General features: G+C 42.8%; 2 protein-coding genes across 4 annotated transcripts in view; both read right to left on the bottom strand.

The window, feature by feature from the left end:
• Positions 1–5,821: 5,821 nt before the first annotated feature.
• Positions 5,822–10,819, bottom strand: LRAT (lecithin retinol acyltransferase). Of its 2 annotated transcripts, none has more exons than XM_069012116.1 (2): positions 10,261–10,819; positions 5,822–9,772 (listed from the first exon to the last, which is right to left on the bottom strand). In XM_069012116.1, exons 1-2 carry the CDS (start codon positions 10,801–10,803, stop codon positions 9,620–9,622), a joined length of 696 nt encoding a protein of 231 aa, XP_068868217.1. In that variant the 5' UTR covers positions 10,804–10,819; the 3' UTR covers positions 5,822–9,619. The 2 variants fall into 2 exon arrangements, with proteins under 2 accessions (XP_068868217.1, XP_068868218.1); XM_069012117.1 differs by lacking the exon at positions 5,822–9,772 and adding an exon at positions 9,866–10,118.
• A 4,149-nt stretch (positions 10,820–14,968) lies between these two features.
• Positions 14,969–17,606, bottom strand: part of LOC138109695 (uncharacterized) — a 59,527-nt gene continuing 56,889 nt past the window's right edge. For both annotated transcript variants that reach the window (XM_069013553.1, XM_069013554.1), the window contains exon 20: positions 14,969–16,842. In XM_069013553.1, the coding sequence (XP_068869654.1) occupies positions 16,768–16,842 (75 nt within the window). In that variant the 3' untranslated portion in view covers positions 14,969–16,767. The remainder of the gene's footprint in view (positions 16,843–17,606) is intronic.

Here is a 17,606-nt window from a genome sequence, read left to right as displayed (position 1 = left end):
CAACTCTCTTCACACCACGTGGAGTTGGTGGTGATGGAGTTGGGGTTTTTCGACGCTCGTCTCCACACTGGACACTGGGGAGGCGCTGCCTGCCTCGCCGCACCTCTGCCCCAGGAGGGCATGAGCTGGGGCAAGCAAAGCCAAAGACTTCATAGAATCATAGAGTATCCTGAGTTGGAAGGGACCCACAAGGATCATTGATTCCAACTCCTGGCCCTGCACAGGACCACCCCAAGAGTCACACCATGTGCCTGAGAGCATTGTCCAGATGCTTCTGGAACTCTGGGCTTGGTGCTGTGACCACTTCCCTGTGGAGCCTGTTCCAGGGCCCAGCCACCCTCTGGGGGAAGAACCTTTTCCTAATATCCAAATTAAACCTCCCTGACACAGCTTCAGGCCGTTCCCTTGGGTCCTGTCATTGGTCACCACAGAGATCGGTGTCTGCCCCTCCTCATCCACTCACAAGGAAGCTATAGATCACAATGATGTCTTCCCTCAGTCTCTTCTCTAAGCCAAGTGACCTCAGCTGCTCCTCATCTGACTTCCCCTCCAGACTCTTCACCATCTTCCTGGCCCTTCTTTGAACACTCCCTAATAATACTACAAGTGCCACACTTCAGAAAGGCTATCTCTTATCCAAACAAGGTGCACAAGCTAATTACATAGAAAGCCCTGAGGACCCAGGTTAAAATAGATTCAGAGGATCACCTTGCTAACATAAAAGCTAATAATAATAATAGTAACAGTAGTAGTAGTAGTAGTAGTAGCAGTAGTAGTAGCAGTAGTAGTAGCAGTAGTAGTAAAGCCTAGTTAAAATATAAAAGCCAGGCATTTGCCAGAGAGAGAAATGGCAGGTGATAAAGAAAGGGTCTTCTGAGGAATTAGGCTATAGGGGAAAAAAAGTTGTAGTAATATTCAACACAAAAGTGATAGATCAGTTTTCAAAATAAGCTATTTCTTTTTTTAAAGGAACAGAGCCTCACATTAGTCCTAAACTGAGGATACAGTAAAAGGCATTTTAGCACAGATGAGTAAATGCTAAATAACAGCTGAAGGATATGTGTGTTCAACTCTAAAGATCCAGGATGATACTGTTGGACTAAGAAGTGTATTGTGTAGTAAATTTTGGAGGGCAGCCATGGTACTAGAAAGATGGTGCCAAATTAGCTGTTTCCCAAAGTACAAATTTATGGAAACAGCAAAAACTCTGATTTTCACATCAGGAATATCTGAGCTGTAAGACTGTAAGTGGAAAAAAAGTTATGCAAATGATTATTCATTGTTCCCTGTAGTACAAGGAGGGGAGGGGCAGCTAATGTAAGGAAAAAAAAACATTTAAAAGTGCTTTTTCATATGTCATAATTTATCTTGCCATAGAGCCTTTCGAAGGTCAGGCTGATAAACCAAAAATGGAGTAAGACAAGTTCACACAGGGTAAGAGTATTAAACATGATGAAATGAATGCAAGCTTTAAAGCTGTAAGTTTGCAAATTGTAAACTTTTGAGAACATATCAAGAATCTATCTGTACCTGTACCCTGTCCCCAAGTGCTCACTGTTGCTCATTGGTGGAGAATGATACTTTGCTAAACTGACTTTTAGATATTGCCAAGGTCATTCCCTGTTTCCTCTGATGGTAAAAATTTGGCCCTCATCTATAAGCTCAAGGTGCTCAAAGATAGTAAAGTTGTTAACAGTGTCTGGTTGTCTTGCTGCACCTCTGGATTGAGAGTCCAGTTTTCCTAAATAATAATGGGAGTAGCTTTGTTCATAGGAAAAAATCTCAGAAGCCAGCTGAAGGATGCATTGCCTAGACCAACAAAAAACTTCATAGAAACAATGGTGGAAGTGCAAAACGATCTGTAGATAGCTGCCTAAAAAGATTTGAAAAACGACACAGAAAAAAAAAAACCCTGCAGTTTTTGATGTGTAGGATTCTTCAAATCATAATTCTGTGTAAAGTTGTTACTGGGGGTTCATTTCAGAACATCATTATTAAATTTTCACAGCTACAAGATTTTTTAGAGGTCAGGGAATTGGTGGCAATATTTCATATTTAATTTTGCTCTCTATGAAGACAGTAACAAAGCTTCTGTTGGTTTTAGCTGGAAGAAACATAACCCAGTGATTATGTTGTAATAAAGAAGACTGGAGTACTACTTAATGATAGATCTAATTGTATAACTTTTAACTGTGCAGTCCTAATTAAGCAACTTTTTTTATAAGGAACTTCTCTTACGATTTTTTTAAATTAGGGTCAAATGGTTTTATGTATTAATAGATATCTTGCTTACACCCCGCGTTCCCTTTGTGCTCAGTAATACACAGAGCTCACAGTTAATGTGACAAATCCACTGTCTTTCCCATAAGAACGGACTTGTTGCAACCACAAATTTGTATTTAATTTCAGGATTTAGTACTGTCTGTTAGAGAGCTTTTAATGCAAACATTCCCCAAAAGGAAAAATGCAAACTAGAAAATTACTGAGGGAAAGTAACTTCTGTAACTGGTTTGGGTAGATATCTTCAGCTTGCTAGTAAAAATCTCTTTGCAAGTCATAAAAACCTCATTATAATTTTGAAACACACTTCATGACTATGCATCAGCTCTACTGCCTGTGCAGTTCTCAATGCTTTAACACTATTAGTTACTGGAGTTGCTCAAAGACATCAGAAATAGAAATGCTCTGTTCCTTGTTGGAATTTCAGTTCATCAGCCAAGCAGAATTACTGCTTTCTCTGGGCAAGTTTTTGAAAAGACATTATTCCCAGCCTACACCCTGTCTGTCAATACATGATGAAATTGTCATTCTAAAATAGTTACTTGTAGAGTGGAGTGGTTCTTGCTTGCATACAGTGCGACCAAACCTACTTGCTGCTGGAAATTGGGAGTAGTAACTAAAAAAAGAGTACAAACTGCTGCCTTTACCATGCATCCATGATAAATGGCTGATGTACTGGATGAAGAAATGTTATTTTTACCTATTTGTCAAGGCCATGTCCTAGTTTATTACACATTTGGATTTCCAGAGGCTCTGAGGTTTGTCTGCATCCCAAGGCTGATGAAAAGCTGAAGAATGGGATGTGGTAATATGACTGTGAATATCACAGGCTACATCTTCATGTATACTTCAGGGCATTGCAACCTTACACACTTGACAGTCTGAGATGATTTGCAGCCCTAAGTGAGACCTTCGGGCTTCTCTTCCAAAATTTAGGAAGAACGAGATACTTTGGAAGGGACTCCTGAGATACTGTCAGAGCTGCAAGCTGTATAAAGTCACCCATTAATAAAATGAGGCTTGTGATGGAATTTAAACAGTCTGGAGTGTATCTGCATGATTCAGATCTCTTGCTTCAGGTGAGCAGGTATGACTGCAATACAGGACAGGGTCATGAAATGCTATCTCTTCAGGCTCCAAAAGAGGCAGAGCTGGGATAGATGGTGCTGAGCTGAACAGCTGCCTCTCCCTAGGGCTAAATGCACTGCTCCATTTTTCACAGCCATGCTGTTTCTGGTTCTGGAGGCAACCCAAGTCATCCTTGGCTCTAGGCTACTTACACAGTGCATTATCACATCGTTTAGACACTAAATGAAGTGGTTGAAACCAGGTGCCTCCCTTCTCCTGAATATTCACTTGGAGCTACCTACAATCCAGTCTGCAAATATAAATAGCAAATGTTACTCTGTTTAATATCTAATTCTGATATTTCCAGCAGGAGTGCGGGAAACTCCTCATTATCTTCACATCCACATTTCCTCACTTTTTTTTACTAACTTTTTACCTACTGTGTAGGAGTAGCAGACCCACCCCTCCCTCTGTTTATGTGCAGTACTAAATGGAAATGTGCAGGTACTTTCTGCAAAACTGCAAGGAACATGGGTGCAAATCTGAGTTAGGTCTCAGACTATGCACAAACAGAAGATAAGGTGGCTTGGCAAGTTTAGCAGAGCATAACCCTTCATTTGAATGTATTCTTAATTATATACTACAGTATGCCTTCTTAGCCTCACAGAACTCTTGTTCTCACAGGCAGAGAAGATGCCTTCTGGGGAGGAACCATGCATTTTGTTTATTGGGTACATCCAATGCAAGAAACCTACAACCATATGCAAATATTAACCAAGTCTTGGAGATAGCCAGAAATCAGAAAGATTACTATCATCCTGGTTATAGAAATGGGAAAGAGTTAAAAAGGAGACACTGTAGCCAATAGTTCGGGATGTACAGCAGGTTATCTGCTTTAACTAAAAGCATTTGTTATAATGAAAGCAACAGTGCAGTAACCAAACAGACCTCTCATCAAAAATAATAGTCTCTCCCTTATTTCTACCTGAAAATTTTATTAACTACTTCAATTTGTGTTGTGTCAAACTTGGACATTGTGACAATCTTAGCAGTTTCCGACTGCTCCTAGAGATCCATTTCCCATTCTGAACATCACTGGGGCCAATAGACCATGACAAGTGACACCCTCCTTTGGAGATCCCAAATAGAGCCTGTTCCAACATAGAGTGGACAGAGAGCCATTCTGCCCTCCTAACTCAAAGGTGTTGCCTGACTTGATAAAAAAAAAAAAAAAAATCAATAATCACTGTCCTAACCATGAGACTAAAAATAGAACAGGTCAAGGGTAGCCACCTCACAGCCTTATCCAAAGTCTTGTGAACTTCTGCAGGATGGACTGAGAGGGTCCTAGGAATAGGTCTCCCAAATCCCCAGAAATGCTCTAACCATCACATTTTTTCACTCTTTATGAATTGGTATTGCTGTTTCCATTCAAAGTGCTGCTTAGTTAGGAAGGGGCTCAAGGTTTTGGGTAACAAAGGGGGATGTCTACCTTAAAATTCTGGCCAGGGTAATCAGCTAAACAAGGTCGCAAAATAGGTTTGCACATTTGTACGTGGTCATCCGTGTTTGCATGGATGCTGTTTGCATGATTCCAGTTGCAGCACCTGGCAACTGGTGCTCTCTTGGAGCATGCCTTGGGTCAAGGCAGGCCAGGGAGTGCTACTCATAGGCCATTAGAGGTGAAGCAGTGGGGTAGTTCAGCTATATACATGAGTCACAGTGTACTACCACATAGTCAGAATGGACCACCACCCATTTTATTTACTAGGTTAGATTACTGCCAGTGGCATTGATGGCATACTTCAATTTAAGGGAACACAAGTTAATCCTTTTAATCTCTGTGCTAACATGCAACCCCATTGCAAGCCTCCTAAACTCCAGCTGGGGACAGGAAGGCAGACACTACACTGTGCCCTGCATACCCAATGAGGTAGTATCTGAGTCTTCAGGCACACACTTATGCATTCACTGACTGTTCCTTCACCACACTTAATATGCCCTGCCCTTGCAAGTAAAATAAACCTACATTACCTGCCTGTCACACTACCACTGCTTTGTTTAGACCAAGCATCAAGTTGTAGGTGTTGTGATGTAGTTGTAGGGGACTGTGCAGCTGATTTGCTTCAAATCACACTATCACCAACAGTTTTGCAGTTCACAGATACACAACACAGAAGAAGCAACTTCTGAAACAAAGCCACGTGGCTAAACAAAGTTCTGTTATAAACAGGGGGAAGATAAAAAAGCTACAGAAGGTCTTACAGAAAGTTTTCTACCCTGAGACACAGAAACAGTAAATCCAAATCCCCAGTTTTGTGACAGACAGAACAGTGGTACTGCAATCAATGTAATTCTGACTTAAGCCTCCGAAAGATCTCCCCCTTCTCCCACAGTCTCTGAGCACTCAGGACCATATCCTAAATGTTCTCTTGACTTCAGAACTGAAGCTACATCACAAAACACACCAGAATAATTTTTTTAAAGAAATTATGCCACAAAGAGCCTTCAAATACTTTTAGTGTTCCATTCCTACAGCAGAGAAGATTGTTTCTTCTACCAGCACAATACTCTGAAAGATTTTTGTAAGGCTGACAAGAGACTGGAATGCACTACAGCAAAGACTCGCAAACTACCAAGATTTTCTATCTTCACTTCCCATCGGAAAGCTCATTCACGACAGTTAAGTACTCAGATGAATCAGGTCTAAAGCTATTACAAAGCATAATGAGGAAATGCTCTGAGCCACCCAAGAACTTTTTCTATTTTCAGTGGATAGGATAAAGGAGATGCTAACTAATGACTAACATGGTTCTTTATCATCCAGTGGTGTGTGATGCTTTATTTAATGTGAGAACATGCAATAAATAATACAGCACCATGTCATTTCTAGAGATCACAGTTCTAATGTTTCTCGCTGCTGCAGTTTGCATTCTAAGACCTGTCTGGACGATGTCAAGTCACACACAAGTTTAATTCCCTCTTCCCCACCCACTCAGACTTTAACAAGTATTGCTATGATTTTGTTTTCAATAGAACCCTCAACAGTATTTATACGTATCATTCTCCTTCAGCACACGAGAATGCAAAGTGAAATCAAGCAGCAGATGACTGTTCACCATAAAATGAGTAATCATTTATGTTCCACGCTAAAATAAATGCAAACAGAAAACCAGAAAGCACACTGTTCTAATGTCTTCATTAACTTCAACTTACCTCTTTTTTATTTCTTTTAAACAAGGGTTTTCTAAAAACATTTTGAGCCTTACTCATTTTGTTTTCCTTGGAAAGCCTGAAGTGAAACATCTATCCTTTAAACTTGATGTCTTCATTACTTGCGTTTTCCAGCAGCATAGGAGTGATGGTTACACTCCTTCATTACGTATTCTGGTTTAACCACACAGCTTCTCAAAACAGCCCCCACTAAAATGAGCTGTGGCTCTGGATTTACACTCCCCATCACCATCACTTACGGTTACCGATGAACAATTTCACTTCTAAGCACACACATTTCCCCAACAGCTGAACTGCTCCAGTTTTCTGTGTTTTTCTTATTATAACTAGCTCCTTCATTTCAATGGCATCACAGTTGAGCTCAAGTCTGAAATGCAATGCTCCAGCTAGTGCTTATTTTTACTCAAGTAATTACAGAAAAAAGTTGACACTGACATTTACCAAAATATTTCAGAGCACAAACACCACCCGCTGAGCTGAACATGAAAATTCATGCCTGCTAGTCTGGTTTTTCTCCTCAGAGTATGACTGATTTGACTCATGCCTGATTTTAACAAAATTTCCAGATCTTTGCTAGAATTGTATTTGGTAGGAAAAATGCCTAAACATGTAGCTGAATTTCTGTTCCTATCACATTATTACTTGTCTTTGATGAAAGGATACAGCAAGACATTCTAGACCATTTCATAAGTTTAAAACTTTATATGCTGAAGGAAAATTCTCGACTAATACATCTGAAAGCCTGCAAGGAACTTTCTTTCGTAGACACCTATGAAAATCCTAAATTAGTCAGTCTGGATGCTTCTTGCTCATAAGCGTTAGGCAGCACAGGAGCACTGGTCCTTTGATACTGAAGCTAGAACAAGAACATTTCTCTGCCTTCCAACAGTCCCACTTGTGATTTGGTTACTGGTCATGACCCCGTTGTTTACTGTATATGTGAATCGTAAGAATTACTGGAATTCTTGTAAATCCCAATTAAATAAAGGGTAAAAGAAAAGCCCACCTGTAATCACACACCATGTAACTGCATGCTAATGGCCTGTTCTGTACCCTACTGGGATATCTTAAGAGTAATGCTACAGCATTATACTCAATTTCAAGAGGCCATAGACATTTTAAAATGAATAAAAACTATTTATATAATTACAGTAATGACTACAGCTCATGCCTTATTCACAGCAAGTAAAAAAACCATGCTGGAGTTTATGTAAATATTACTAATGCATACACTATGAAAAAGTAACTCATGTTAATTAAAAAACACCTTAATTTCAAAAGTTTAACAGAAACAGTTACACTGAGCATTGCAATCTTGCAAAGCAGAATAGAAGCTGTTTACAAAGATCCAGCAGTAATTGATGTCCAGCTGCTTGGAGCTGGGCTGCCAATTGAACATGTAGTGAAAGCTGGGCTGAAATCCCCTCTTATTTGATGGCAGCAGGAGTCATGCTGCTCTTTCCTATGAGCTGGAATTTCTCCCCAGTCTTTACATTCTTCGTCGGTCATGGTGGAGCAGCCAGAAGATGATGATTAGAGAGCAGCCAAGTAGACTCACAGTTCTAAAAATCCAATCTTCAAGCATCTGTAAGGTCTAGGGCGAGGAGGAGGGGGTTTATAGCACAGTTAAAAGGGGTCACTCTAAAAATGGGCAAGTGGCCATTTCAGTAACAGAGCCGATGGCAGGACACTGCACACCACTACTAGAAGTAAATCTGAGGTTGAGTCCTTGGTGAAAACACTGTCATACTGGCCTTTGGCTAGAAAGGAAGGCAAGCACAGCATGTGAACAAAGAAGTGCATGTATGCACACAAGGCTGAACAATTCCAGGAGCGTAACAATTTCTCTGCATACCTAAAAGACCTTGCTAAGAAAGAAAAAAATACAAAGTTTTTTAGCATTTAAAAAATTGCCTACATGAACATGATTTCAAATCCAACTTTACACATTCTTGATAAACTGAAAGGCCTCAGCATTGAAGATAAAACATTTCTAGCACCAGCTACTGGTTTGAAAGTGAATACTTACAAGAGATGATTATAGGAAGACATGTTGTCTTTCACTGAGAAAGTGTTTTAAGGCAATATCCAAAATCACAATATAGCCAACACAGAAACTGCTCCAATGGTCTCTGATTCTTTATGGCATCTACACAGGTTCCACTGCTGAGGGACAGTAAGAACTAAATTGGTGTCTGTCCTCCTCCTCCCTGCCATGTGCCCTGGAATGCCAGAAATGTCCAACATCTGTACATCACTACTTGACATAACGCAAACTAATTTCTTCCTATAGCTCCTAAATCCCTCTGTAGTCAATTTTATTAGCCATATTAGCCACTATCATTGGCAAGGAAATTGGTGAGGATTGCCGTCTTTCCTTATCACTAATCCAATTAAAAAGTTGTTCAATACAGTAGTAAGTGTTTACACAATTAATAAAAGTGACAGATTTCTGAACATTTCCCAGAAGGGAAACGACTTTAACTGGTCTGACCAGATGTGCTCCTGCAGCACACAGCCCAGGGTTGGTTTTTCTTCTTTCCTCTCAAAAAAGAGTCAATTTACTTGCATTTCCACCAAGGAGTATTTTAGGAATGGAGACAGTAAATTCTGAATATACATTATATGTATAAAAGGAAGAGGTAAGCAGTTCTCCATTTCCATCACTTTGTAGAACTCCATCATCCATTTTTATTAATAGTTATGGCACTCAGGTATGCAGCTAAGAAACTGAAGAACAGGAAGGTTGTTATTAGAATCATTTCTGGCTAAAGACAAGGAGCAGAACTGCATCGCAACCCTACTTTTTTTATTATTTAAAGGTGTGTTAAAATATACCAAGATTTTCAGGAAATCTGTTATTTGGCTTACATAGTAAGCTATGCCTTGTGCACTGTGTTCTAGACTAAGTTGTATTTTAAAATGGTGCACAAAATTAAGAAACTTTACATGATGCCAGTGAGTAATCTGTGCTTTCATAAATACAGTAGTATACATTTTATATACAGATCCTGGATGGAAGCCTCCAGGAGGGCTGTTAGCCAGCCATCCACAGAAGGAAAGGAATGAAGATGGTGGGGAGCGTGGTGGAGGGTGCCACACCTAGGCAGACTATTGACGCTAGTCCCACAAGCATGGATGCGAGCACGCTCCTCTGGTCCCGAATAATCATCTTCACAGTCTCACAGAACTGGAAAAAAAAAAAAAAAAGTGCAAAAGATGAGATTTAAAGAGGAAAGCTTTGACTGCAGAGCTGGCGATGCCCACTCTCTCGGGACAGAGCAGCAGTTGCTGCCTCAGCTCTCACAGGGACTCCCCAGAGAGAGGGGAAGAGGGAAGAGCCGGGCTGGCACCGCATCACGCCCAGCATCAGCCCCGGTACTGCCTGTGGCTCCGGCTGGAACCTGTAGCTTCAGAGCATTCTAGTAGCGTACTAATTGTTCTACTAATTCAGCTTCGCTTTCCTCGCCGCTTGAAGCCAGCTGAGGCCGGGCCCGCCGCCGTCCCGAGGAGCTCCGCGCCGGCGGCACTGCCCGCTGCGGGAAGAGCGGCGTCAGCGGCGGCCGGGCCGGCGGGCGGTACCGGCACCCCCGCCCGGGGCCCGCGGCAGTGCCCGGCCCAGCTCCGGCGAGCGGGGTCGCCGGGGGAAGGGCAGCGCCGCCGCAGGCCGGGCCGTACCTTCTCGGTCTGGAAGCTGACCGGGGCTCCGTATCGGCAGTAGGTGACGAAGTGCTCGCAGTTGTTCCAGAGCAGGCTGTAGGCCGTGGTGCCCACCAGCTCCTCCGCCCGGTGGGCCGCCTCCTCGCTGCCCAGCACCTGGTCCTCGAAGAGCCGGTCCATGTGGTTGACCAGGATGCTGCCGCCGTAAGCGAAGTCCTCCACCGTGTCCACCCGGACGCTGGCCGTCCTGGCGATGACGCCCAGGATGAGCCGCTTGTTGGTCACCACCTGTTGGATCTGCCGACGGTCGCCGGTGATGGTGGGCAGGATGTCGGGCATCAAGTGAGCGACGCGGTTCTCGCCCAGGTAAATGCCGAAGTGGATGAAGAGCGTGCGGGGCACCTCCAGCAGGTCTCCTCGCTTGAAGCAGCTGGTGTCGTAGTAGCTGGGTGCAGGCGGTGGCGTTTCCCCGCCGGAGCCCGCGGGCAACGGCCGGATGTGGACGAGGAGCAGCAGCTTCTCCAGCAGCAGCGAGGCCGCCTGCGGCACCGGGTTCTTCATGGTCGACAGGGGAAACCCTCGGTGCCTCCGAGCAGCTCCTAGCCCCCGGCACCGCTTTTCTAAGCTACCGGCGGGGCGGGGCTGGGCGGGCACCCGGGCCGGCCCACCGGGTGAGGGGCGTGCGGGGAGCGCCCGCCCCAAGGACCGGCCGGGCTTCACTGGGGGGTGCGGCGGGCACCCTGAGCAGAGCCAGCGAGCCCCGGTCTGGCCGTGGCGTCGGCTCGGCCCTCGGGATGGCGCGGTGCCCGCAGCCTGGAGCCGGGAGCCGTCCGCAGCTCTGCCCCGTCTACCGCCGGCGCTGCCCAGGTAGAAGTGGACGGAAAAGTGTATGTAAAGCTCTTCGCCCGCCCCGGGGAGAGCAGCGAAGGGCTTCCGGGGCCACAGCCGCTTCGTGCACCTTCCCCCGCCGGCGGGACCTCTGAGGGGCGCCGGGTACCCGCGCCGGCAGTCGCGATGGGCAAGCGGGGATCGGATCGGGGGGTGGCCGGGCGGGCTGCCACGGCGCTCGCACGGCGGTGGGACAGGAGGGGGAGCGTCTGTCTTCCCTGAAAGAAAACAGGTCTCCGAGGGAGAGGGGCAAGTCACATTTATAAACTAATTCGCCGCAAAAGTCCGCCAGCTAAGAAAGAGTGGGAAACGGCGGAGCGGCATTCCCGTGCGTTCAGTTTCATGCTAATCCATTATGTAAATGCTAAATCCTGGCAACGGATCCCACAAAAGAGCAGCCCTGTCAGGTCAACAATGCCGCCCCGATCGGGCTCGGAACTTTCAGTAACCAAGCAGGTTCCCGCCCCCTTGGGGGCGGCGGGATGATGGATGGGACAGACATTCATCTTACCTGGAAGATGACAGGGCGTGGAGAGTGGCAGGGGAGGTGGCCGTGGCTGCAGCCTTTCACCGAGTCCCCGCCGCGCCCCGGCCCCGCTGCCATGGATCTTTGTTCGTGGCGCAGCCGCTGCGGCCCGGCGCTGGCTCTCCGGCTGCAGCGGGGAGCTTTCGCCTCTGAGAAACGTGGAACGGGCGGAGGGAGGGGGAAGGAGGAAGGGATATGCGTGTCAGAATGCTGGAGAAGTTTGTTGGAGCATCTTCCTTTAAACTCGGGCAAACACCGCAGGACGCCAAATATGAAACGGGGAAACGGGAAGAGGAGCGCTGGTGTGTAACAGCTTGGCAGCTCTCCACAGGCAAACCGCGTTGAAACAGTAGGTTATTTTTCTCTCCTCAGTCACTTTAAACGCTGTGGAACACGAATGAGATCTCTAGACCACCCCAGAGCTGTAGAATCCCTTTGGTCACACCAGCAAAAAAAGAGAAAATGTTCACTATCCCTTTTCTTTCCGTTAGCAAACAGCTCTGCTATTCAGAAGGCAAAGGGGATGTGAAGGACCCAGCAGGTGAGAGCCTTCTACCACCACAGATACTGCACCAATGTTCAGGATCTTGTAAACATGAAACTTATTGATGAAACAAAAGCACGTTTTCCCACTTCCTCAGTAAAAAAAATATTTCAGGGGAGGGGGTTACCTCACTACTTGTCAACAAAAATGATGGCTGGTGCCCTCCCATCTCCTCCTGCTTGGAGCAGAGAGCACCTTCCTGGGAAGCTAAGACTATCCTCATCTTGCTTCATCTGCAAAGAAAGGGGCCCACCATAACCTCTTGTTCAGTTGCTGATTACAGGTCAGAACGCCAGCACTACGTAACAGAGTGATCAGGCCTTTGGGATTTTCTCTGCAGTCTCAGCCAAATTTTTATGCAACAGAAGCTAACACCTCTCAAGCCCCCTACTTCAAATCAAATCACTTAAAAAGATTGATACACCTTAAAGATGTAGCTTATGATGCTGGTACAGGAACCCCGTGGATTAGCCACCAGCCACACGATTATGTAATTAAACCAGCACATTTTCAAATACAGATGCTAAAAATATATATTTGTAGGGTTTGAAGCTTTTTCTCTTAGTAAATAAAAATGGGTGGAGGAGAAGGAGGAACTCCTCATTTTTAACTAGTGCATTCTTTTAATGGACAAGGGAAAAAAAAAATTAGAACACCTCATCCTGATAAAGGGTATCACCCGTTTGATGATGGTCACAGCAGCTGGTCCAGAGCTGCAGCCACAAAAGGTTGGCAAACTCCATAGAAAGTCTTGGCATGGAAAGGTTCCTGTCTCACTCTAGTGTGGACAAGCACCATTCCTGCTCTGTGCTGCCATCTCAAGATTCCCCCTCTCCCCCTTCCCTAAAGCTGTCTAGCTAGGGATGGTCATTGCTGAAATAGGTGGTAGAGATGCTTCAGTCCTACTGTTCAGGTTTCTTTTTCCTGTCCAAAGGAAGGTAGAGGAATTCAGCTGAACTCCCCCTGGCAGATATAGACACTTCCCAATGGGATCTTTAACGTGGAGGCATCCGTTGTTTGCTTTCTTCATGCCAGTGAGCTTTCATCCCAAAATCACCAGAGTTCATTTCAAGTAAATCCAGAAAGAAAACAAGGATGAAAGTGAAGAAGAGGGATTGCCATGAGGAGGAGACTCAGTCTTACCGCATGGGAGGGTTTCAAAATAGTAAGGTGAAAGGTGTGACATTTCTGCAGTATAACTTCCTCATACCTGAGGCACTGAAGAGCTTCCTCTCTCCCTCCTTCCCCCCACAACCACTCACTCCCTCACCCTCAAGCCCAGAAACCCCAGTGAACAAGCCCAAAAGGCATTACAGAGCAGACAGGTCTGTGGAATCCACCCAGGTAATGCTTCGCCACTACCTTGCAACTGTTGTGAGCATTACTGTGTGTAAAGCACTTAATACAACACATCAAAGTAATTCCTAAATGAACTATTCAGATTCTTGAAAAGCAACCTGCAACCCAACATTTTTGGCTTTAAAATGCAAGGGGTTGCACTTCTATTATTGTCAAACTTCCACAGTGCAACCACAATGTAAGGTATTCTTACCATAATTTTTCATCTGAAAGGGGGAAGAAAACATGTATTTTGGTGGAAAAACATCTCCACTGGAGATGGCAAAACTAAAAATACACATTGTTTGTGCATCAAGCACTGGCACAGCCTCTTGGGTGACTTTTGTGTAACAGCTTTTGTACCTTTAGTACACAAATTTAAGTGGGAAAATCACTTTGGAGTATTAAATATAAACCCAAAAACACTGAGGAAGTACTTGTTTGGAATGCTAACTGTTGTGGAATAATTTAATGATAAAACCCATGCTTTATTTTTGAAAGTTAAGCTGAGATGCAGTAAGAAAGCTGTGAGAGGTAAGAATGCAGCCTTTGTTTAGTAGTGCAGATGAGCCACAGTACAAAAACTTCAGTAAGAGGTGTAAGGCAGTTTCCATTACACTGAAACTCCTGTATTAGAAGGAACCTTATTTTATGCACTAGACATTACTATTTCCATCCTGCTCTCACAGCTAACACAGTAGGGAAAAGGCAGGAAAGGCGGGGAATTGGACGGGTAAGTTCTTGCCTATATGAGGAACAGACCTGGTTTAACAAGCAGGCAAAATGAAATTTTTACTGACTGAAGTTAAATCAATGCTGACTGCATACACGCTCACCTTTGTGTACAACTTGTATTTAACCAAACCTTTCTCTATTACTCAAGCTTTTACTTTCAGATCATTTGGGACTGCTGAAACAAGCATAGTTTCCTGAATTCAAAACATGTTATGACATTCAAGGAGAATAAAGCCTTTGGAGAGGGATTTTTGGAGGGTATAATTTGCAAGAAGAGTATCTGAAAGGTAATGCCATTTGGTTTAAGCCGGTGTGCTGAAAGAAATAATGGACAGAAAATACATTTGTGAAGGATGGTTTCACAGCATCCAAAAGGGCTATTCCAGAGATAAAAAAATAACACCTTTGTATTCCCACATCCAGTCCATTTGAACACTCTATCATTCTTTTCAACGAATTACAGCTTCCATTATAGAGCTGTAAGTGACCAGCTCTCCAGAAAACAGTATCATTTACTCTTTTGGTTTTTGTATTTAACAAAGACTAGGGACAGAACTGACAAAATCTGAACAAAGAAGGGAACCAGCAAGACAATGCATGAAATTGCAGGCAAGTCAAACAAACCCAAACAAAGAACCTTTGAACTAAGTAGCACTCTGTTCCAGTAGAAGAAACAACATAAACGACTAAAAAAATTTTATACTTTATAAATGTTCACTTTTATTCAGAAACTTATTGCATACACATTTCCAGAGTCACTTAAACAGCATATTGAGTGAATTGCAAATATTTACTGTAGCCTTTTTATCCTTGTAGGTTTGCTACTGAGGTCTATCACTTTTTCTTTTTTACTTCCTCTCAATAGGCTTTCAAATTATTAAGGAGAGTTTTCTAACAATCGATGACTGTAAACATAATAAAACCTGCATGCCATTTTCCCTTTGAAGTTATTAACTTGGCTATTTTTCTGCAATGAAGTAATGACTCATTTTTTACAACCTGACTGAATCATGCTGTATACATGGATAGTACCTATGACTTGCTCAGGGAATAATGTGTTTAGATAGATAAAGCATTCATTTATGATACCTTCAATTTAAATTAACAAAACCACAGAAAAGGTGGGAACAATTCATTGCATAGTACTCATTAGCAAGCAAGAGGCTAGGAAATTAGTAACTGTGATAGCACTGGAAGTTTAGGAACAACTAACAGATAGGTTTGGTGACCATTACAAAAATAACTTATTTCCATAATTTTGTCTGGTATTAGTAATGCCTCATTTTTTCAGCACTAAAAAATTAATACAATCTCCCCAAAATAAACAAAAAAAAATTCTGAATATAAAATGCCTGAACATGTGGAATAATATTTTATGGCTTCTGCAGAGAAAATACAGTTATCAGAATTTCCACCTTGCTGTTGTCCCAGAAAGTACAATACAGATTTTTAAGTCTCTTTTTAATGAGGTGAAGAAGTTTAGAAGTATCCCAATTTGAACATGCTAATCATATTGTGCAGGAAGGGAGATGGAGAGGTAGTAACTGGGAGTCAGAAGAAAGAGTACACTGCATTCAACATGGTTTTCCTTCACAGCACAAGACAGCTTTTCGTGGCAAGGGTAATGCAAATGACAGTCAAATAAACTTAATCCAGGCATGACTCTGCTGCACAAATCAAGGATTTAATAGCCCTGGAACAAAACCAGGTATCCCTCCACCACCCAGCCCTGCTTCACCCATGCCAGGATTGCACCATTACAAGGAGGAGTGAGCGGGCAGACTCCCCTTTCCTCATCTTCAAATTTATTACCACACTAAGATCTGCAATTTACTACTACTCAGTGCTTTCAACTGAAGGATTAATTAGTAAAAGATATTGGAAAATGTAATAACAAAGTCTATCATTAACCAGAGAAAGTGCTGGAAGTTTGGTGGATCACCACCAAAGGTCAGCATTTACGACCAGTCACTGTATAACAGTACCAATTATTACTTTTCTTTATTGCCCAGCAGGGAAAACTGTTCCCCAGTACCAGACTGTGCTGACTTCCCAGCAGTGCAGAGCAGGTTACCCAGCCTCACTCACTGCACAGGACAAACACAGCTGACAGGACAGCAGTCCATTCGATTTTCAAATAAAGGCTGAGAGAAGGAAAAGAGAGATCGACCGAACAGGAGGTAATTTCTATCTTGAAACAAAGATTATCTCATCTCATAATTAAATGTCGTGTTGCAATTTGATTAAGAAATAAATTAATTCTTCATCCACTGTATTATCTAGACAGGAAATGTTATCAGGCACAGATAAAGCTATTAGTCTGGTATTACTCGAAACATTTGCTAATCTGTGCCATATAGCTAAACCTCTGAAAAATAACTGTCAAATTTCTACTCTCTAACTTTAAAAAAAAAATCTCCTTCAAGAAGCCAGTTCTTGTTTATAACATGTTTTTATACCACTCAGTGTTAAAAGCATATATATTAAACACCTGTTATTCTATCAGTGATTTTAAATCAGGAACATTTTTAATCTGGAAGTCCAACAGCATCTGTCCAAGTGCTTTACCCTGTAAGAAAAAGAACCAAACCAACATTAAATTTTACTATCTATTCTACCACCTTTTTAAAAGAAGTTTTAGAAAATGGTTTAACATGAGTATTTTTCCTATAATCAGTGTGAGAATTCAGTCTGTTTTAAGTTTTTTGAATTTTCAAGCATCCAAATCTGAATAGATTGAACAGTTTCTTCATTTATTTGGTACCTAGTGCTAAAATCAATTTATTTGGGGTTCAGTTCTACTATCTAACTCATACATAGCACCACCTTATTTTGTGAGCAGTCTTCTTGACTATGCTGAGATTATTTGCATACACAAGCATTTCTGAGCCTATGACCACAGCTGTGCTTTGCTGTAGCCATGGCATTGCTTGGGATCTCATCTTCAGGTTTAGAAGTTACAAATATTTAATACTTAGATTGTACACTTGCAAAAAAAAAAAGTTACTTTCACATAACATCACCCACACAAAAGACATATCCATCTGTTTTTCATGTTTATATTATTTATCAGTACTTTAACTACAGAAGGCATAGGCTAAATGAGGAGTTGTAATACAGTGCATGGTTCCTGTATATACTTGGAAACAATCAGAATTATCTACTAAATCCACGTTTTTCAAAATATGAAAGCCTTTCTAATAAACCAGCTTTGCTGGTGCATCTAAAAACTCGTAGTCTTCAAATCAGTTATGCTCTTTATGATGTGCTATCTTAATAGTACACATCTTTTTCACCAAATATTCTAAATCCACTTTCTACTTTCCTATGTTG

This window comes from Aphelocoma coerulescens, chromosome 4 (genome assembly GCF_041296385.1).
Source record: "Aphelocoma coerulescens isolate FSJ_1873_10779 chromosome 4, UR_Acoe_1.0, whole genome shotgun sequence".
NCBI lineage: Eukaryota > Metazoa > Chordata > Aves > Passeriformes > Corvidae > Aphelocoma > Aphelocoma coerulescens.
The sequence above is the reverse complement of the archived record's forward strand: the minus strand, read 5'-3'. Positions and strand labels throughout refer to the sequence as shown.

Excerpts from the sequence above, each read along its gene's own strand:
- LRAT (XM_069012116.1), bottom strand. The coding sequence starts at position 10,803 with ATGAAGAACCCGGTGCCGCAGGCGGCCTCGCTGCTGCTGGAGAAGCTG. Across the intron at positions 9,773-10,260 it reads TCAGCTTCCAGACCGAGAAG|TTCTGTGAGACTGTGAAGAT; the intron begins GTACGGCCCGGC and ends TTTTTTTTCCAG.